Source organism: Myotis nattereri (assembly GCF_964212035.1).
Source record: "Myotis nattereri genome assembly, chromosome: X".
Taxonomy (NCBI): Eukaryota; Metazoa; Chordata; class Mammalia; order Chiroptera; family Vespertilionidae; genus Myotis; species Myotis nattereri.
Window position 1 is genome coordinate 34511369 of NC_138078.1, and position 23360 is coordinate 34534728.

At 39.0% G+C, this 23360-nt stretch overlaps 1 protein-coding gene across 1 annotated transcript in view; it reads left to right on the plus strand.

Moving 5' to 3' along the window:
• HDX (highly divergent homeobox) overlaps window positions 1-23360 on the plus strand; it is a 151321-nt gene extending 127961 nt beyond the window's left edge. Inside the window, exons 9-10 of the mRNA XM_081081491.1 lie at window positions 3184-3306; window positions 22895-23360. Coding sequence (XP_080937617.1) covers window positions 3184-3306; window positions 22895-23020 — 249 coding nt within the window. The 3' untranslated portion in view covers window positions 23021-23360. The remainder of the gene's footprint in view (window positions 1-3183; window positions 3307-22894) is intronic.

Below are 23360 nucleotides of genomic sequence, written 5' to 3' on the forward strand. Positions count from 1 at the left end.
TCACAGAGCAGGGCCGATCAGGGGGTTGGGGCGCTGCCCCCTGTCACTCACAGAGCAGGGCCCAACAGGGGGCTTGGGGCTCTGTACCCTGTCATGCACAAAGCAGGGCCAATCAGGGGGTTGGGGCGCTGCCCCCTGTCACTCACAGAGCAGGGCCGATCAGGGGGTTGGGGCGCTGCCCCCTGTCACTCACAGAGCAGGGCCCAACAGGGGGCTTGGGGCTCTGTACCCTGTCATGCACAAAGCAGGGCCAATCGGGGTTGGGGCGCTGCCCCCTGTCACACACAGAGCAGGGCCAATCAGGGGGTGGGGCACCTCCCTCTATCACCCACAGAGTAGGGCCAATCAGGGGGTTGGGGCACCGCCACTCTCACACTCAGGGCAGGGCCGACGGGGAGGTTATGGCTCTACCCCATCACACACAGAGCAGGGCCCGTGGGGGGGGAGGGGTTGGGGAGCCCCCCCCCTATCAGGCACAGAGCAGGGCTGATCAGGGGTTGGGGAGCTCTCCCCTATCAGGCACAGAGCAGGGCTGATCAGGGGTTGGGGAGCCTTCCCCTGTCACGAGCAGAGCAGGGTGGATAGGGAGGTTGTGGCCCTGCCCCCTGTCACACACAGAGCCGCAGGGCGATCAGGGGGTTGGGGAGCTCCCACCTATCAGGCACAGAGCAGGGCCGATCAGGGGGTTGGGGCGCCTTCCCCTGTCATGAACAGAGCAGGGCCAATAGGGAGGTTGTGGCCCCGCCCCCTGTCACACACAGAGCTGCAGGGCGATCAGGGGGTTTGGGTGCTGCCCCCTGTCACGCTGATCCCGGTGCCGGGAGGCCTCATAGCTCTGCTGATCCCGGTGCTGGGAGGCATATTACCCTTTTACTATATAGGATAGAGGCCTGGTGCACGGGTGGGGGCCAGCTGGTTTGCCCTGAAGAGTGTCCTGGTTCAGGCTGGGGGTCCCCACTAGGGTGCCTGGCCAGCCTGGGTGAGGGGATGATGGCTGTTTGCTGCTGGTCACACACCCTTCAGGGTGGGGGTCCCCACTGGGGTGCCTGGCCAGTCTGGGTGAGGGGCTGAGGGCTGTTTTCAGGCTGGGACTGAAGCTCCCAACTGCTCCTTTTTTTCTTTTTTTTTTCTTTTTTTTATTCTGGGGCAGCTTTAGCTTTGAGGCTTGGCTCCAGCTCTTAGGTTTCTGGCCTTTGCTTACAATGTTGCCATACTGCTGGCTGAAGCCTGGTGGTATTTGTTACAGAGTTTCTTAAACTGCAGGCTCAGAGGCCTGCAGCCGCAGGCGGGGAATGTTGGTTTCCTCCATCACTGAGGCAAGCAAGCCTCATGTTAGTTTCAAGCTGCCTGGCTGCCAGCCACCATCTTGGCTGACAGTTAATTTGCATATCTCACTGATTAGCCAATGAAAAGGGCTGCGGTAGTAAGCCAATTACCATGTTTCTCTTTTATTAGTGTAGATGTTTTTGGTGGACATGTGTTTTTATTTCATTTGGGTAAGTGTAGGATTGTTGAGTGAGATGATAGGAAAGAGTAGATTTAATTTTATAAGAAACTGCCAAACATTTTTCAAAGTGGATGTATCCTTTTACACTCATACTAGCAATATATGAGACCTCTAATTGTTCCACATTGCTATCAGCATGTACTATTGTCAGTCTCTTTAACTTTACCCTTTGTAGTATGTTAGTAGTACAATCTAATATCAGATTTAATTTTCATTTCTTTAATGACAAATGATATTAAGTACTTTAATGTGTTTATTGATCATTCACATATCTTCTTTGGTAAAGTATGTGTTCAAAGACTTTGCCTGCTGTTTATTTGTTTCTGGTCTTATAATTGTGTTGCAAAAGTTCTTTATGTGTTCTGAATGCAGGTCTTTAACAGATATTTGATTTACAAATATGTAGCTTGTATTTTTATATTATTAACATTATCTTTTGAAGGTCAAACTCTTTTTAAAACTTTGATGAAGTCTTTCTTTTAGGTTTCATGCTTCTTGTATCCCCTTGAGGAATCTTTGTCTAACACAAGGTCACAAAGATTTTATTCTTTTTTTAAAATCTAGTTTTAGAGTTTTTGGTTTTACTTTTCAGTATATAATTCATTTCTTATTAAATTTTGTTTATGATGTGAGGTCAGGGTTGATATCTTTTTTAAAATATACATTTACAATTGTTCAACCACTGTTCTTTGAAATAGTACCCTTTCTTTGTCCATTGAGTTACTTCAGCACGTTCTTTGAAAATCAACCAAATATATCTACCTTTTTCAGCATATGTATTTCTGGACACTCTGTTCTGTTTCACTGACCTTTATGTCTACCCTTTTGCCATTACCACATATTCTTGATTTCTTGATTACTGTAGCTTTAATATTAAATATATTCAGAGCATTTAATGCCCATTTTCTTGTTTGAAATTTATCCTCAAACTTAAAATATCCAAATAGTATTAATATTATATTTATTTTACTGATGAATAAACAAAGTCACAGAGAATAGCCTTCCCAAGTTTACACAACTATCAATAAACTTGGCACTAAAATCCTCCCAAATCCTAGTCTATTGCTTTTGTCCTACACAACTAGCAAAAACAGTGACTAGATAATTGGTCTCAAATTAGTAGGATACAGTGCTATATTTGGAGATATTTTCTGAGTAACAGACTCTTACATAAAGACAGGGGACTCAGCAAACTACTTAAGAAAGTTTTCATAATAATTAAAGTCTCTCCTTGGTAAAAAACTATATATATATTAACCTTTCTAGTTCTCAGTATTTGGTTTTGTGAATGGTACAGTCTGTGTTACTGGATCTGCAATTGCTTTTTACTTGGGGTTAATTGGACTCTCTATTCTTAATCCTAATCCAAATGCTAATTAGGTTTAATATAGGAGGAGTCTTTCTAATAAGGGAACTGTTTCTTGATTTTCCTCTTACTGGATTGATTTCATTGGATTTTTGACCTTCCAAATTGTTTTCTGTTAGTGGTTTGCTTAAAAAACAGCCCTTGAATAAAAGGACGGTTTCCTTCTGTGCTTTATATTCCTTTATGCTAAAATTTTATTTTCTACATTGTCTCTCTAATTTGATTGTTTTTAATAATTTTGTTGTGCATCAGCTATGTACAGTCCCAGCTTGCATAGGGTAATTATATCATTTGATGTTTTCTCCTTTAGAATGAAGAAGTCAGATTCATTGAAAATGAGCTAGAGATTCAAAAGCAAAAATACTTTAAACTTCAGACATTTGTTAGAAGCCTGATACTAGCTATGAAAGCTGAGGATAAGAAACAACAGCAGGTAGGTGCCAGAAGAGAATAGTAAGCTGTAAATGGCATGTAACACTTGGGTTTTTCATATATTTTATACTACATTCCTGCTTTCCATCAAGGAAGGATTTGTTAATTATGACATTTTTCAGTACAGATTCCTTCAGATTACATATTCAGATTTTTGTGTGCTGCTTTAGTGGAAAAGCAATATACTAATTAAAATATTTTATTACAAGTTAAATTGGAAATTTAAAAAATAATAATACATTTTTAAAAATCTCAAAATGTTTGTAATGGTAGCTACCTTAATTGGAGAGGCACATACTTGGAGACCTTTGGTGAACAGAAGTCATGAAACATTTACTTCTCTTATGAATTTCAGTTGCCTTCTAGCCTACACTAGAGTTCACAAATGTTTGAGTACCTTATATTTCATAATACATTGCTCACAATTAAAAAATATTAAATTACTTTGTGAAATTCTTTATGACCACAGTGCATCATTTACTTATCCCAATTCAACTAAAGTGTTTGAGTCCCCTACCCAAAAGATGAAATTAATGTCTTTTTTGTTGCTGTGGATTTTCATTTACAAATTCTTCTCAAAAGACATTTCAGTATCATTTTATGTGAAATTTTATAACTATTAAGCTTGTTAACAAAAATCATAGAATTATAATGTTCCATTTAATACTAAATGTGATACTGGGGGTGTGAGTGCTTCCTATTTGGTAAACACATGAATGTGCTATGAGAGTGGCTCACATGCAGAAGGTGCATTTACATGTCTGCTAATTGTAAGAAGTTTCCACAGATGAGCTTCTACCACCACACATTTTATACCTATTTTTCTTCCATTGCCTATATACTTCTGATGCTGAGTCTTGGACATGTTTGTATTATTTTCCCACCTCAAGTCCTGTGTCATGATGCCAGGTCTTTAGAAGAAGAGGAGATCTAGACACACTGAGAGGAAATATCATGTGAGGATGCAGCAAGAAGGTGGACATATATAAGCCAGAGAGACAAGCTTCAGAAGAAACCAATCCTGACTTCACCTTGATCTTGGGCTTCTAGCCTCCAGAAGAAACATTTTTTTGTTAATTAAGGAAGAAAATACAGGATTACACGATGGTGGCAGATTAAATTGGAGCTACACTGACACTCTCCCAGGACCAAACTAGAGTTACAATGAAAATATAGAAAAACCATACTGATTAATCATCTGAACACTAGCTGGAGAGAACCCTGATAACCAAGGATGGAAAATGAAGACCACATAGAGACTAGTAAAAAGTACAAAAGCATGAGATGGCTTTTCAGGCCCCCACAGACAGCAGCTGAAGATCCAAAGGGATATCTCAGCTGTGGGAGGATCCCGCTGAGAATTCTGGGGTCTAAACCCAACACTGGGTACCCAGCCAAGAGCACCAGAACTGAGAAAGATGACCATATGACATCTAGCTGTGAAAAGCAGTGAGGTTTCTATTTGCCAGGGAGAGATGGCTGGAAATGCAAGCACCCTTCTAAAGAGCCAATGCAAAATAATTTGTGTGCAGCCACTCACCTTGGGTTCCTGCAGAAGGAGGGCAGAATGGACTAAAGCTGTGTGAGGAGAATCCAGGATTAAGGCTTCTGGAGATAGGGCTTGGAGGGCAGTCGCCTGGTTACCTGTGCTGAGTCATTCCCCCATACAGTAGAGGACATCTTTCTCAGGCAGACCTTTACTATCCAGGCAGTTTTTTTCTCGGGGGGAGGGCAGAGGAAGCAGTTGTCCCTCTCTGTTGGAAAACCTCTCTCCCCACCCTGTGGAGTTTACACCTTGTTGGGGGCTACAGCCTGAGTCTCATTAAGAGACCAAGAATAACAATCAGCCTGCAGGAAAAGGTGGATCTCTGGGTGCTTTGAGTGTGCCTGATCTGCTTCTGGACCCAGGGCTAGGAAAAGCAGACCTTGGTGTGCATCTTGGTCTTGTCTGAACACACCGAAACCCAGCACTGGGAGCCAAAAGCTTGGATTACTGATAGCTCCAAACAGGGTACTCAGACCCAGTCACAAACAGTTTCTGACATTATCCTGCAATAGAGACCCTACAAAAAGACCAGGAGTTGTAGCAGGTCTACCTAATACCTAGAAACAAACCCAAAGAGTCAGCCAACAAGGGGAGATAAAAAAAAGCCCAAAATGAAAGAAGAAAAGTATTCTCCAGAAGATATAATGAAATGGAGATGAGAAATTTATCAGATATAGAGTTCAGAATGATGATTACAAGGATGTTCAACAACATGAGAAAAGGTATAGAAACTATGAAAAACTACCAGTGAGAAATGAAGAATGACATAGCAGTAATAAAGAATACATTGGAAGGAATAAACAAGAGATTCCAGGAAACAGAGGATCATATGAGCAAATTAGAAGACAGGGTAGAATAAAAATCACTCAATCAGAGAACCAAAAAGAAAACACAAAGAACTTGTATGCATATAAGCATAACCAATGGACATAGACAATGAGAGGGGTGAAGACTGGGACTGGGGTATGGGAGCAGGCTTAGAGAGGACAATGGGGGGGGGAAGGGGGACATATGTAATACTTTCAATAGTAAAGAATAAACAAATAAATAGCAATAGTGATAAAAATAAATAAAAAGCAATGGTGAAATAGAAAAACTAAAAAAGAGGATAGTTTAAGGGAGCTGTGGGACACCATGAAATGCATTACAGGAGTCCCAGAATGTGAAGAAACAGAACAAGGGATAGAGAACCTGTTTGAAGAAATAATAGCACAAAACATCCCTAATATGATGAAGGAAAAAGTCAAACAAATTCAGGGAGCACAGAGAGTCCCAAGGAAGAAGACCCCAAAGAGACCCATGCCCAGACACATCATAATTAAATGCTAAAAATTAAAGAAAAAGGGTGAATCTTAAAGGCAGTAAGAGAAAAGCAATTTGTTACCTACAAAGAGATCCCATAAGGCTTTCCACTGATTTCTCATCAGAAATTCTACAGGCCAGAAGGGAATGGCATATAGTATACAAGGTAAGAAAAAGCAAGGATCTGAAAACAAGACAACTATACCCAACCAGCAAGGCTATCATTCAAAATAGATGGTGAAATAAAGAACTTCTCCCCACCCCCCCAAAAAAGGCTAAAGGAATTTACCACCAAACCAGCATTACAAGAAACATTAAAAAGGTTGCTGTAATAATAAGAACTGTGTATATCTAGAGAGAAGCATGGCTTAATTAAAATGGCAATTAATAAGGAACTATCAATAATAACCTTAAATGTAAATGGATTAAAGGCTCCAATCAAAATACTCAAGGGCATAGAAAGGGAGTGGACTGACAATTCTCAGGGGGGAAAGGGATGTGGGGGGGTGCAGGAAGAGACTGGACAAAAATCATACACCTATGGATGAGGACAGTGGCGGGGGGCAGAGGGTGGGGTGAGAACTGGTTGGAGGGGAGCTATGGGGGGGAAGAGGAACAACTGTAATAATCTGAACAATAAAGATTTATTAAAAAATACATAGGGAAGCTGAAAGAATAAGAGCACATAACCCAAATATATCCTGTCTACAAGAGACCCACCTCAGATCAAAAGACTCACATAGGGTGAGAGTGAAGTGATGGGAAAAAACATTTCCAGGCAAATCAAAATGAAAAAAAAAGTGGGGGTACAATTACTCACATCAGAAAAAAATAGACTTCAAAATGAAGGCCATTACAAGAGACAGTAAAGATCATTACATAATACTAAAGGGATTGATCAGACAAGAGGATACAACTCTGGTAAACATATATGCACCCAATATAAGAACACTTAATATGTTTATTAAAAAAACTTCTGGAGCTCTTTAAGGAAAAGATTGACAAAACATTTATAGTAGGGGACTTTAAAACCACACTGAGTTCACTGGATAGATCTTCCAGAAAAGAGTCAACAAGGGGGAAACTGTAACTCTAAATGATACACTCGGTCTGATGGATTTAATTGACATTTACAGAGCATTTCAACCCATAGCTGCAAGATACACATTCTTCTCAGTGCACATGGGGCATTCTCAAAGATAGACTACATGATAGGACACAAAACAAACCTCTGCAATTTCAAGAAGAATGAAATCATATCAGGCATCTTCTCAGATCACAATGGCATGAAATTAGAAATCAACTACAGTAAAAAAAACTCAAAATATGCAAACATATGGAGGCTAAATAGAATGTTATTAAACAACTAGAGGCCCAGTGCACAAAAATTTGTGCACTTGGTGGAGGGGTCCCTCAGCCCGGTCTGTGCCCTCTCGCAGTCTGGGACCCCTCAGGGGATGACCACCTGCTGGCTTAGGCCTGCTCCCTGGGGGATTGGGCCTAAGATGGCAGTCAGACATCCCTCTGGCAGCCCGGCAGCCCTTGGGGGATGTCCACTTGCCAGCAGGGAACAGAAATAAGCTGCAGTCAGACATCCATAGCGCTGTTGAGGAGGCAGGAGAGGCTCCCACCACCACCGCTGTACTGGCAGCCACCAGCCTGGCTTGTGGCTGAGCAGAGCTCCCCTATGTGGGAGCGACTTACCACCAGAGGGCAGCTCCTGCATTGAGCATCTGCCCCCTAGTGGTCAGTGTGTGTCATAGTGACCAGTCATTCCCAGTCTTCCTGCTGTTAGGGTCAGTTTGCATATTACCCTTTTGCTATACAGGATAGAGGCCTGGTGCACAGGTGGGGGCCGGCTGGTTTGCCTTGAAGGGTGTCCCAGATCAGGGTGGGGGTCCTGCTTGTGTGCCTGCCAGCCTGGGTGAGGGGCTGATGGCTGTTTGCAGCTGGCCACACCCCCTTTAGGGTGGCGGTCCCCACTGAGGTGCCTGGCCAGTCTGGTCAGGGGCTGAGGGCTGTTTTCAGGCTGGCTGGGACTGAAGCTCCCAGCCTCTCCTTTTTTTCTTTTTTTTTCTCTGGGATTTATTTACCTTCTAAAATTGAAACATTGTTGCCATCACTGGCGCTCCCAGCTCTGAGGCCGCGGACGGCTGAATGCATATAGCTTCTATAATTGAAACATTGTTGCTTTTGGGCTCAGAGCTGGGTTGCGGCAGGCGGGGAACCTTGGCTTCCTCCATCACTGGAGCAAGCAAGCCTCATGTTCGCTTCAGCTGCATGGCTGCCGGCCACCATCTTTGTTGGCAGTTAATTTGCATATTTCCCTGATTATCCAATGGGAAGCGTAGTGGAGGTATGGTTAATTACCCTTTTTGTCTTTTATTAGATAGGATGAATGGGTTACAAAAAAGACCAAGGAAGAAATGCATAAACTTTATGGAAATAAATGAAACTGAACACACAACAACCCAAAATCTATGTGAAAAAGCAAAAGCAGTCCTAACTGGGAAGTTAATAGGACTACAGGCATACCTCAAAAAAAAGAACAATTTCTAATAAACTTTCTAACCCTACAATTTAAAGAATTAGATACAGAACAATAAAGAAAGCCTAGAGTAATTACAAGGAAGGAAATAGTAAAGATCAGAGTGGAAATATATGACATAGAGACTAAAAAATACACCAGATCAATGAAACCAAGAGCTGATTCTTTGAAAAGATAAATAAAACTGATTAACCTTTAGCCAAACTCATTAAGAAACAAAGAGGTGAAGTAACAACTGACACTGCAGAAATACATAGGACTATAAGAAAGTATTAAAAACAGCTTTATGCTAATAAACTGGAAAACCTGGAAGAAATTGAGAAATTCCTATAAAAATACAATTTTCTAAAACTGAATTAGGAAAAATCTGAAAACCTAAGTAAGCTGATACCTACTTATGAAATTCAAGCTATAATAGAAATACTCCCAGAAAACAAAATCTCTGGTCCTAATGCTTTCACAGGGGAGTTTAGCAAACATTCAAAGAAGAACTAACACCTATCCTCCTTAAACTATACCAAATATTCCAAGAGGACGGAACACTTTCAACCTCTTTTTATGAGGCCAGCATTATCTTAGTTCCTAAACCAGATAATGATGTTAAAAAGAAAGAGAACTACAGGCCAATATCCCTGATGAACATAGATGCTAAAATCCTCAACAATATATTAACAAATCAGATCCAGCAATATATTGCAAAAATTATACACTATGGCCAGGTGGCATTTATTCTGGGGATGCAAGGCTGGTACAATATTTGCAAATCAATAAATGTGATACATCACATAAACAAATTGAAAGACAAAAATCAAATGATCATATCAATAGAAGCATGAAAAACATTTCACAAAATCCAGCACTTATTTTTGATAAAAACTCAGCAAAGTGGAAACAGAAGGATCATACCTCAACATAATGAGGCCATATATGACAAACCAACTGCCAACATAATACTCAATGGGGAAAAACTAAAACCATTTCCCCAAAGAACAGGAAGAAGACAGGGATGTCTGCTTTCACCATTCTTACTCAACATATTACTGGAAGTGCTAGCCACAGTAATTGGACAAGTAGAAAACATAAAAGGCATCCAAATTGAAAAGGAGGAAGGAAAACTCTCATTATTTGCAGATGGCATGATATTGTGCTTATAAACCCTAAAGACACCACCAAAAAACTATTAGAGTTAATACAGAAATTTGGCAGTATAGCAGGATACAAAATTAACACCCAGAAATCAAATGGCATTTTTATATGCCAATAATGAATTCTCCGAAAGAAAAGCTATAAAAACAATCCTATTTACCCTTGCAACAACAACAACAACAACAAAAATAAGAAACTTATCAATAAATTTAACTAAGGTCGTAAAAGACCTCTATTTGGAAAACTACAGGATGTTGAAAAAAGAGATAGAGAAAGATATAAACAAGTGGAAGCAGTGTTCATGAATTGGTAGAAATGACATCATTAGAATGTCCATACTACCCAAAGCAATGTATTGATTCAATGCAATCCTTATTAAAATATCAATGTCATATTTCAGAGATCTAGAACAAATACTCCAAAAATGTATATGGAACCAACAAAGGCCCCAAATAGCTACAGCTATCTTAAGAAGAACAAATTTTGAGGAATCATAATACCAGATATCAAGTTATACTACAAAGGCACTGTATATAAAACAGTATGGAATTGGCAGAAGAACAGGCACTTAGATCAATGTATCAGAACAGAGAACCCCAAAATTGACCCAAGCCATTATTCTCAATTAATATTTAACAAAGGGAGCAAGAGAATATAATGAAGCAGAGACAATCTCTTCAATAAATGGTTTTGGGAAAATTGGATAGGTACATGCAAAAAAATGAAATTTGACCACCAACTTACACCATACACAAAAGTAAACTCAAAATGCATACAATACTTAAGTGTAAGTCGTGAAACTATAAAAATCCCAGAAGAAGCCATAGGCAGCAAAATCTCAGATATCTCTCATAACAATATGTTTGCTGATACATCTTCTAGGGCAGGGAAAACAAATGAATAAATAAAAAATGGGACTACATCAAAATAAAACCTTCTACAGGGCAAAAGAAACCATCAACAAAGTGAAAAGGGAGCCCACTGTATGGGAGAACATATTTGCTAATGATATATCTGATAAGGGATTAATATCACAAATATATAAAGAACTCCTAAAACTTAACAAAAGGGAGACAAACAATCCAATTAAAAAATGGACAAATGACTTCCCTAGCTGGTTTGCTCAGTGGATAGAGCATTGGCCTGGGGACTGAAGGGATTTGAGTTTGTTTCAGATCAAGGGCATGTACCTCAGTTGCAGGCTCTAACCCTGTCCCCTGGTCAGGGCGCATATGGGAGGAAACTAATTGATGTGTCCCTTTTGTATTGTTGTTTCTCTCTTTCTGTCTCTCCCCCTCCCTTCAACTCTCTCTAAAAATCAATGGAAACATACCCTCTGGGGAGGATTAACAAAAAACAAAAATGGGCATAGAACTTAAGTAGACACTTCTTTAAAGTGAACATACAAATGGCCAAGAAACATATGAAAAAATGCTCAAAGTCACTGGTCATCAGAGAGAGGCAAATTAAAATGACAATGAAATATCACCTAACACCTATCAGAATGGCTATCATCAACAAATCAACAAATGACAAATGATGGCCAGGATGTCGAGAAAAAGGAAATGTAATACACTGCTTGTGGAAATGCACATTGTTGCAGCCACTATAGAAAACAGTATGGAGTTGCCTCAAAAAATTAAATATGGAACTCCCATTTGACCCAGTCATCCCACTTCTAGGAATACATCCTGAGAAATCTGAAACTCCAATAAGAAAGGATGTATACACCCCTGCTTTCATAGCAGCACAATTTATAATAGCTAAGATCTGGAAACAGCCCAAGTGTCCATGAGTAGATGTGTGGATAAAAAAGCAGTAGTACATTTACACAATGGAATACTACACAGCTGTGAAAAAGAAAGAACTTACCATTTGCAACACCATGTAGGGTCCTGGAGAGTATTATGCTAGATTGAGTAAGGCAGTCAGAGAAAGACAAGTATCACATGACTTCACTCATATGTGGAATCTAATGAGCAAAATAAACTGATGAACAAAGTAGATCCAGAGAAATAGAAGCATGAAACAGACTATGAATCTCAGAGTGGTGGGTGGAAAAAGAATAACCAAAGAACTAATATTCATATATGTAAAAACCTTGGACACAGACAATAGTTTGGTGAAGGCCTGGGTGGGGGGAGGATGGGTACAGGCTCAAAGAGGGTGAAGAGGGGGAAATGGGTCATTTGTGATACTTTTGTCAATAAAGATACATTTTTAAAAGGAAGAAAAGAGGAAAAAATACTAAGTGATACCAAATTTATCTCTGAGTTGTATACTCCCATGTTGATTCCTTATCAGAAAGGTAACCATTGATTAGGAAGCAATCTCAGAGGTTTTTATTCAGTAAGGAATCTCAAGAGTACAAAAATGTATTCCTTATATACTGACAAGATTGCATGTAATCCAATCCCAGAAATTTCCAGGGGAAGAGATTAGAGTCTGCATCTCACAATTCTCCCTTAAAAAAATCTTTATATGTTTCACTAAAGTACTGAAACCACAAAATTTAAACTAAAAAATTTACTAATGAGGTTCAAACCAGCATGTATATTATGTGTTCATCGTCATGAAATTTGCTTCCCCCGTGCCACACACACAGAAATTCTAAGATAGTAATCTTCAGTTGCTCCCTTAGCCAATTTTATTTAAGCCTATTGCTTTATTGTGTGAGTTATGCATGTTCCATGGAATACTGAACATTTGTTTGTTTTTTAGCAACTTAAACTAAAGATTTTATAGAATAATGTGCTAATATTGAACGTGGTCCTATGGGAACTTTAATTTTAAATAACTGTAAAAAAATTAGTCTAACCATAGGAATAACTTGGAGTGTGGTCCTGGTCCCCAAAGTTATAGTATGGTTTTGAATTCAGAGTTATACAGCCAACTAAATAGCAGTTTCTAGATCTCTTGTTATCTAGGAATAGCGTACAGATTGCATTTTCTTTGTTAATTCTAACCTTATCCCCAGCTTGCTTCTTTCCCTAAAACAACCAACAAATAAAAAAAGTAACTTCTTTACATTTTACATTTCTCTTTCTCTTATACTTTCTTCTGATAAAGACTACTGAACTAAGATATGGAAAAAAAATGTTGGCTGAGAAACAGAAAATGCTATACAAAAATTTTACTGAAAGTCATAGTTTATATAGTAAGCACCCAAATAGAGACTACTAATTTTCATAGTTGATATCAGGTATAATGGATCTTAAAATATAGTTTCAAATTACAGGAGACACTAATTGTACCCATAAAAGTTATTCAGGTGATATCTTAAATTACTGATTTAAAACTTTGAAATTCTTAGAGGTTTATTTCTAGAAGGAGTTTGTTTTATTGATTTATCATTTAAAAAATCCTAAGTGTTTTTCCATTAATCTTGATTTGGGTAAGTTAATCTTGAGTGGTACAGAGAATTTTGCCCTAATGAAGCAGTCCAGGCTTATATGATACTGTCTGACTGAAATATTATGCTACTCAAAAGCTTTTTTAAAATAAATGGCCATTTTATGATAAAAAATAATATCGTCAGCCCTGTACAGTCTTTCTTCCCCTGATAATTCACTATGTAAACCTACTCAGGTCAATTGCATTTCTTTTTTTTTTTTTATTAGTTAAGGTATTACAAATGTGTCCTCATCCCCCCCTTTAACCCCCAACCTCCCCCCCACACACAAACTCATGCTCCCATCCCCCCGTTGTCCATGTCCATTGGTTTGGCTTATATACATGTATACAAGTCCTTCTGTTGATCTCTTCCCCTTACCCCCGCCCTCCCCTACTTTCCTTCTGGGGATTGATAGCCTGATCGCTGTTTCTCAGTCTTTGGGTCTGTCCTTTTTCATCAGTCTATGTTGTTCTCTATAATCCACAAATGAGTGAGATCATGTGGTATTTATCTTTCTCTGACTGGCTTATTTCACTTAGCATAATGCTCTCCAGTTCCATCCATGCTGTTGCAAAAGGCAAGAGTTCCTTTTTTTTTACAGCAGCATAGTATTCCATTGTGTATATGTACCACAGTTTTCTAATCCACTCATCTGCTGATGGGCACTTAGGCTGTTTCCAAATCTTAGCTATGGTGAATTGTGCTGCTATGAACATAGGGGTGCATATATCCTTTCTAATTGGCGTTTCTGGTTTCTTGGGATATATTCCTAGGAGTGGGATCACAGGGTCAAATGGGAGTTCCATTTTTAGTCTTCTGAGGTAGCTCCATACTGTTCTCCACAGTGGCTGCACCAGTCTGCATTCCCACCAGCAGTGCAGAAGGGTTCCTTTTTCTCCACATCCTCTCCAACACTTGTTGTTTGTTGATTTGTTGATGATAGCCATTCTGACAGGTGTGAGATGATAACGCATTGTCGTTTTGATTTGCATCTCTCGTATAATTAGTGACTTTGAGCAGGTTTTCATATGTCTTTCTGCCTTCTGTATGTCCTCTTTCGAAAAGTGTCTATCTAGGTCCGTTGCCCATTTTTTTATTGGATTGTTTATCTTCCTTTTGTTAAGTTTCATGAGATCCCTGTATATGTTGGAAATTAAACCCTTATCGGTGGTATCACTGGTAAATATATTCTCCCATGTAGTGGGTCTTCTTGTTGTTTTTTTGATGGTTTCCTTTGCTGTGCAAAAGCTTTTTATTTTGATGTAGTCCCATTTGTTTATTTTCTCTTTAGTTTCCATTGCCCTAGGAGCACTATCAGAGAAGAAATTTCTTCGGCATATGTTTGCGATTTCGCTGCCTGTGGATTCCTCTAGTATTTTTATGGTTTCCCGTCTTACGTTTAAGTCTTTTATCCATTTTGAGTTTATTTTTGTGTACGGTGTGAGTTGGTGATCTAGTTTCATCCTTTTGCATGTATCTGTCCAATTTTCCCAACACCATTTATTGAAAAGACTGTCTTGACTCCATTGAATGCTCTTGCCTCCTTTGTCGAATATTAATTGGGCATAGTGGTTTGGGTCGATTTCTGGGGTCTCTATTCTATTCCATTGATCTATATGTCTGTTCTTGTGCCAGTACCAAGCTGTTTTAAGAACAGTGGCTTTGTAATACAGTTTGATATCTGGTATTGAGATCCCACCTACTTTGTGTTTTCTCAGGATTGCTGCAGCTATTCGGGGTCTTTTTTTATTCCAGATGAATTTTTGGAACGTTCGTTCTAGATTTGTGAAATATGCCGTTGGTAACTTAATGGGGATTGCATTGAATCTATAAATTGCTTTGGGTAGTATGGACATTTTGATGATGTTGATTCTACCAATCCATGAACACGGTATATTCTTCCATCTGTTTATGTCTTCCTCTATCTCTTTTTTCAGTGTCCTGTAGTTTTCAGCATATAAGTCTTTTACCTCCTTAGTTAAGTTTATTCCTAGGTATTTTAATTTTTTTGGTGCAATCATAAATGGGATTGCTTCTGTAGTTTCACTTTCTGTAAGTTCACTATTGGTGTAAAGAAATGCCATGGATTTCTTAGCATTAATTTTGTATCCTGCTACATTGCCGAATTCATTTATTAAGTCTAATAATTTTTTGATGGAGTCTTTAGGGTTCTGTATGTACAGTATCATGTCATCTGCAAATAAGGACAGTTTTACTTCTTCTTTTCCAATCTGGATGCCTTTTATTTCTTCTTCGTGTCTGATCACAATGGCTAGTACTTCCAGTACTATGTTGAACAGGAGTGGTGAGAGGGGGCATCCCTGTCTTGTTCCTGTTTTTAGGGGGAATGGTTTTAGTTTTTGCCCATTGATTATGATGTTGGGAGTGGGTTTGTCATATGTGGCTTTTATTATGTTGAGGTATGATCCCTCAATTCCTATCTTGCTGAGAGTTTTTATCAAGAAAGGGTGTTGGATTTTGTCAAATGCTTTTTCCGCATCAATTGATATGACTATGTGGTTTTTTTCTCTCAATTTGTTTATGTGATGTATCACATTTATTGATTTGCGGATATTGTACCATCCTTGCATCCCTGGGATAAATCCTACTTGGTCATGGTGTATGATCTTTTTGATGTACTGCTGGATCCGATTTGCTAGGATTTTGTTGAGGATTTTGGCATCTATGTTCATGAGGGATATTGGCCTATAATTCTCTTTCATTGTATTGTCTTTATCTGGTTTTGGGATTAGGGTGATGTTGGCTTCATAGAATGAGCTGGGAAGTGTTCCTTCCTCTTGGATCTTTCGACATAGTCTGAGGAGGATAGGTTTTAGGTCTTCCTTGAATGTTTGGTAAAACTCCCCTGTGAAGCTATCTGGCCCCGGGCTTTTGTTTGCTGGAAGCTTTTTGATTACTGCTTCGATTTCCTCCATAGTTATTGGCCTATTGAGATTTTTAGATTCTTCCTGGTTAAGTTTTGGAAGGTTGTATTTATCTAGGAATATGTCCATTTCCTCCAGGTTGTCTAGTGTGTTGGAGTAGAGTTGTTCATAGTATTTTCTAACAATCCTTTGTATTTCTATGGGGTCTGTTGTTATTTCTCCTCTTTCACTTCTGATTTTGTTTATTTGGGTCCTCTCTCTTTGTTTCTTGGTGAGCCTGGCTAGAGGTGTATCAATCTTGTTTATCCTTTCAAAGAACCAGCTCTTCGTTTTGTTGATCTTTTGTATTGTTTTTTTTTTGGTCTCTATGTCGTTTATCTCCGCTCTGATCTTTGTTATTTCCTTCCTTCTGCTTACAGTGGGCTTTTTTTGTTGCTCTCCTTCTAATTCTTTGAGTTGTAGAGTTAGGTCATTTATTCTCATTGTTTCTTGTTTCTTGCAGTAGGCTTGTAGAGCTATGAACTTCCCTCTCAAGACTGCTTTTGCTGTGTCCCATAGGTTTTGGATTGTTGTGTTTTCATTGTCATTCGTTGCCATGATGTTTTTTATTTCTTCTTTGATCTCACTGGTGACCCAGTCATTGTTTAATAGCATGCTATTTAGTCTCCATGTGTTTGATTTTTTTTGGATTGTTTTTGTTGTAGTTGATTTCCAGTTTTATGCCTTTGTGGTCTGAGAAGATACTTGATATGATTTCAATTTTCTTGAATTTGAAGAGACTTTGTCTGTGACCCAATATATGGTCTATCTTTGAAGATGACAAATGTGCACCTGAGGAGAATGTATATTCTGTGGCTTTGGGGTGAAATGTTTTGAAGATGTCAATTAATTCCATCTGATCTAGTGAGTCATTTAGGATTGATGTTTCTTTGCTGAGTTTCTGTTTAGAGAATTTGTCCAGTGGCGATAATGGGGTGTTAAGGTCCCCTACTATGATTGTATTGCTGTCAATCTCTCCCTTGATCTTCTCCAGAAGATTTCTTACGTATTTGGGTGCTCCTATATTGGGTGCATATATATTTACCAGATTTATTTCTTCTTGTTGGACTGCTCCCTTTAGTATTATGAAGTGGCCTTCTTGATCTCTTTTTATGTCCTTCACTTTGAGATCTAATTTGTCAGATATAAGTATTGCTACCCCGGCTTTTTTTTCACTTCCATTGGCCTGAAAAACCTTTTTCCATCCCTTCACCATCAGTCTGTGTGCGTCTTTTTTTTCTGAGGTGGGTTTCCTGTAGACAGCAGATATATGGGTCATGTTTTCTTATCCACTCATTTACCCTATGCCTTTTGACTGGGGAATTTAATCCATTTACATTTAAAGTTATTATTGATAGAAACTTGTTAGTCGCCATTTTTGTTCTTTACCGCTGCGTTCCTTCTTTGTTTCCTGTTTTTTCTATTTACAGCAGACCCTTTAGCATTTCTTGCATTGCTGGTTTGGTTGTAATAAACTCCCGTAGACCATTTTTGTCTGTGAAGCTCCTGATTTGACCCTCAATTTTGATTGATAGCCTCGCTGGGTATAGTATTCTTGGATTCAGACCCTTCCTTTGCATGACTTTGTATATTTCATTCCATTCCCTTCTTGCCTGATGTGTTTCTGTTGAGAAATCGGTCGCTAGTCTGATGGGGGATCCTTTGTAGGTAACTTTCTGTCTCTCTCTGGCTGCTTTTAAGATTCTTGCTTTGTCGTTGGTGTTTGCCAATTTCATTATTATGTGCCTTGGTGTCGGTCTTTTCGGGTTCATTTTGTTTGGGACTCTGTGAGCTTCTTGGATTTGTGTGAGTTTTTTCCTCCCTATATCAGGGAAATTTTCTGTTACTATTTTTTCAAACAGGTTTTCTATTCCTTGCTCAGTTTCCTCTCCTTCTGGCACCCCTATTATTCGGATGTTGTTTCGTTTAGCATTGTCCCAGAGTTCTCTTAGGCTCTCTTCCTGCTTTTTAATTTTTTTTTCTAGAAGCTGTTCTGTTTGGGTATTTTTTTCTACCTTGTCTTCTAGCTCGCTGATACGGTCCTCTGCTTCTTCTAGTCTACTGTTGATGCTTTCTATTGAGTTCTTTATGGCAGTGATGTCGTTTTTCATTTCTTCTTGGTTTCTCTTCATTTCCTCTTGGTTCTTCTTCATTTCCTCTTGGTTCCTACACATATTGTTGAATTGGTCTTCCATTCTTTTCATCCACCTTATGACCATTACTCTGAATTCTTTCTCTGACAGGTTGCTTGCCTCCATTGCCTCTATTTCGTTTACTTCCTTTTCTGATGATACCTGTTTTTCTTTCATATTTGGGTTGTTTCTTTGTTTCACCATGATTTCTCTTCTCAAGGTGTTTGGTTATGTAGATCTCTCTCTGTTGCGCTGATTCAAAGGCACAAAATACAACACAACAAGGCACAATGTACAAGGCACCGAACTAAATGCATTCACGATATTAATAACCCCAAATAAAGGTGACCCCCCCCGAGCGAAGAGAATTAGGGGATAAAGAAGAAAAAAGAGAAAAATATTAGACAGAAAAATAAAAAACAAAAAAGGAGTGCCGAAATGAGATTGGGAAAAGGGAGAGAAAAATAAAACACAAAAAGACCAAAAAAAAAAACAAAAAACAAAACAACAAAAAAAACAACAACAACAAAAACAAAAAAAAAAATTAAGAGAATGAAATAGAGGTGGGGAAGAGGCTATTTGTATGGGGAGAGCGAGGGATTGGAAATTAGATATATAAGTAGGGTGAAATTTAGACAGTGGGTAGAAAGAAGGAATAGGTAAAATCCAAAGCAGGAATAGGGTAAGAGAAACAGGACAACAAAAGGGGAAAAGTGAGGAAGAGAGTTTTGGCTTAAGGGTAAATGTGAGATAGAGAGAAATGATGCTAAAGGAACGATGAAAATAGAGTGTAGAACACTAATCCCAAAATAAAATAAAGAAAAATAAAAATAAATAATAAAAAATAAAATGACCCTTGAAAAAATGGTAAAAGGATAGCAATAATACTGGTTAAAAAATGTAGTAATTAAAAAGCTAAAATCAGGTGATGAAAAAAATAAATAAATAAAATTGGTTCTTAATGAAATGGTGAAAAAAGAATTAAAAATATATATATATATATATAAATATTCGGAAGTGAAGGTGCTTCAGATCTTCCACTCTTCTTTTTGGCACACCTCAGTCCTGCCAGGCATTCAGGGGAGTGTTGAACTTCCCTGCGATACACTGTCCCTCCGTGCAGTAAACCACAGACCTGATTTTAAGGCAGGTTGTATTTTTTTACCAGACTGCCTTTATTTGTGATCGCAAAAGAGACAGTTCGTGGCTCTGCCTCTGGGTGGCAGTGTGTCTGGATTTACCTCCGAGGCTCTAAGTCCTCTCTATCAGTAGGGTTTTGTCCTCTATGGTATTTGGAACTGATTCCAGAAAGACCACTGCCCAGAGCTGGTTCCTTGCCACTGTCCGCTGTTTCCCAGGCTCCCCAAAAAGAACTTTCCCCTACAGGCTCTGCGAATGACCCCAACTGGGGAATCCCATGCACTGGGTTTAATAATCAAATGCACGGATCTAAGGGGAACTGTAACAAGAGCCTGATAGTTGTGCGAATTCGCAAGCCTCCACCTTCCAGGTCTGCGCACAGTCTCCGCGCACAGTCTCCACGCGCCCACTCGCCCCTGGCACCAAGCAGCCAGCAGATTGGCAAAGTCCAAGTCTGCTCCTTTACATCCAGTCCAGCTATGGGCTCATTTTTCGTGTTCCCTTCTGCCAGCAGCCCTGTGGGGCCCCTTCCCCACTCGCGGGTCACGCTGGTCCCAACGGCTGCGGACTCTGTGGGGCGCAGATTCTGCCCCGCGCGCGCGAGCTCGGTCCTCCCTCCAACCCGAACTGCAAACCGCACCTTTAGGGGATGTCCAACCTTTCCGTGAAAAGAAGCAGTGCTCGTCTGAGTTCACGCAGTCACGCTGCTTGAGATCCCTTGTTTCCAGGTTAGTAGTTGGTCTCTGGATGCCAGCAACAACCCCCCAAGATGGCGCAGTCTCTGCTGCTTAGCTGGCGCACCAGGAGAGGCTTCAGCAGCAGTCTCCAACCGTCCTTTTTTTTTCCCTGGGGGGTTCTCAGTCTTTCCTAGCTGCAGACAATCTCTCAGCTGAAAATCTTCTACCTATTCGGGCTGAATGTTACCCGTTTCAGCTGCTCACCCTTATCTGCTCCAGGACAAGGCACAGGACATGTCCGCTTATACCTCCGCCATATTCCGAGCTTCCCAATTGCATTTCTTGAACTTCAATTTCTCTACTTTGCAAGTAATATCAGAATGATTAGTATCATGGAACTTGGCATTAACACCCTAGGTCCTAGAATAAGTGTTATAGAGATTGATGATATATTTGGGAAATGTTTTAATCTTTTGGGAAGCGTGGTCCTAGGTCAAACTCTGAAGACAGATTGATGAAGAACCCATAGTAAAAAAAACCAAAAAAACAAAAAAAAAAACAAGTTAATTGTGTTAGTATCTAAGAAAAAAAGCAGTTCTAGCAATTGGCATATCCCAAAGATTTGTTCAGTGTGCTTGTGTTGCAACCTAGTAAGATACTGAAAAACATTTTCTGAAGTGGTTTAGTGGTTTTTATGCAGTAGTAGTGCTGTATATTGCCTCATAATTAAAGTTTTTCTATTTCATACTATATTCATTTTGTCAGTCAACTATGGGAAGTACAATGACAAAGAAATAAATAATAATGCTTATTTGATTTTAAGGTCTTCCCACTAGAATTTGGAATGTCAAGTCTGCTCAGACACTTGACTTTTCAATACTCTAAGCACATATTCAGTGAATGTTAATTGTAACACTTTGCCTTCTCTTATATAGCTCCTACACAATTACAGATTGAACTAAATACAATGATATATTTCTCATAAACTATTATCAGCCAGTGTCAGCAAAGACTTTGTTTTACTTGGACTGGGTTAGTGGTAAACAACTGTTATAGAAGAAAATGGCATGGTGTCCTATTACTGCAACCTAACATCTTAAAAATCATGTAGTACTTTTAGGTGACTGCTTTGTAAATACTCTCAATTTCAGCAGGAAATTCAAGAACTCTTTTCTTTAAATTTTAGACAGACAGGAAGAAAGGGGGGAGTAAGGGAGAGAGGGAGGGAGGGAGAGATTTGTTGTTCCACTTATTTATGCATTCATTGTTTGATTTTTGTATGTACTCTGACTAGGATCGAACCCACAAACATGGCATATCAGGATGATACTCTAACCAACTGAGCTAACTGGCCAGGGCCAAGAAATATTTAATAATATAAAATATAACGTTGCCGAAACCGGTTTGGCTCAGTGGATAGAGCGTCGGCCTGCGGACTGAAGGGTCCCAGGTTCGATTCCGGTCAAGGGCATGTACCTGGGTTGCGGGCATATCCCCAGCGGGGGATGTGCAGGAGGCATCTGATCGATGTTTCTCTCTCATCGATGTTTCTAACTCTCTATCTCTCTCCCTTCCTCTCTGTAAAAAATCAATAAAATATATTTAAAAAAAATATATATATATATATAACGTTTTTCAGACAGGAGTTAGTTTTTCTTTATGCTGCCTGACAAAAAGGAGAAAGTTTCTAATCTTGCCTCTCTGCTACAAGATAAAAAGCATAGGATTTTTAGATCTCATTTCCTTTAATAAGGAGAGTAGGAGAATACTATCTTATTTCAACAGTGGATTTCATATGTTCTCCAACATGCCCCATCTTTCTGTTCCTTAATTAGGTCGTGGCAAGCTTGCATTTGTTTTGGTTCCCTTGGGCCTTCTTTACCACTACATTCAAAGCCCACATTTCAAGTAATGCTGACTAAAAATTTCTCAGATATGCTACATTATTTTTAGTATTGGGAGCAGCAAATCAGTCATTTTCTTCATAAATTCTTACGGTCAATTGGGCATCAGCACTGTCAGCTATATAAATCTTAATTGATCATTTATTCCTCTAATATATGGATGCATCTTCTGCAACCCTAGTAGAAAAAATTACCCCATGGTAAAGCTTAGTTCATGGCTCTTGACTTATCCTAATTACTCCCAGTAAAGAAATGACCATCCCTCTAGATGCATCATTACACAGCTAGATTCACCGGTTCAGCTGTGCCGCAGTGGGTGTTTGGTCATCTGTGGATAGATGAGCATAGCCTAAGAAAAGAAAAGAAAAAATACTTAATATTTTAAAGTTCTTAAAGTTTAGTCTAAAGTAAAAAAGCTGAACTTCTTTCTCAATGGTTAATTTTTGTCCCACTGAAGTACAAAAGACGTTTTTGTGAAATGTATTTTTCTCTAAAAGACAGCATAACTAGGCAGAGGTATTTTAATAAGGAATGTAATTTTAAAGCCCTTTAACAGTGATCAGTGAACACTCAAAACTAGTATGAAAATTACGTTATCTGAAACACTTCAAAGCACTTGATACAGAATAGTTGTTCATCTCTCTCCTGATTTCCCTTTTGTCCGAGGTTCTACTTTACATAATCCACACTATCAAGTACTAGTGTGTTAAGAATTTATCTTTTAGGTAAGATATCATACATAGTCCTGAAAGAGAAATGCTCCTTTCTTTAAATCCATAAGAATAAATTAACATGAGAGAACTGCAACTATTAACATAAAATTGGGGGGAAATCTGTCCACATACTAATTCAAAATAATTGATTTTTCCAACTCAGGCACTGCTGTCAGATTTACCTCCTGAATTAGAAGAGATGGATTTCAATCATACCTCGCTGGAGCCTGATGATACCTCATTCAGTGTATCTTCTTTATCAGAGAAAAATGCCTCAGACTGTTTGTGATTTGAGGGGGGTGGTATATGATACAGCCTTTATGCTGCCTAACAGGCATGCATTCCGATAACTGCATTCTGTTGCCCTGAAATTCTTCAATTGGAAAAACATATTGTTGAAACCAATATATTCTGTTAAGAATGGACAAGATATAATGGCTACAGTACAAAAAATTGTTTGTGAAATTTAAAAGCATATTTTGAGAGTTTTTTCCAAATTGATAGAAATGTGGGAAAATATTTAATTTTGAACAGCTTAGCTATGAAATGCATAATGTATAATTTTTGAAATTTTTTGATTGATTTTATAGAAAAATTTTAGTTTCAATAATAGCTTTGGCCAGAGACAC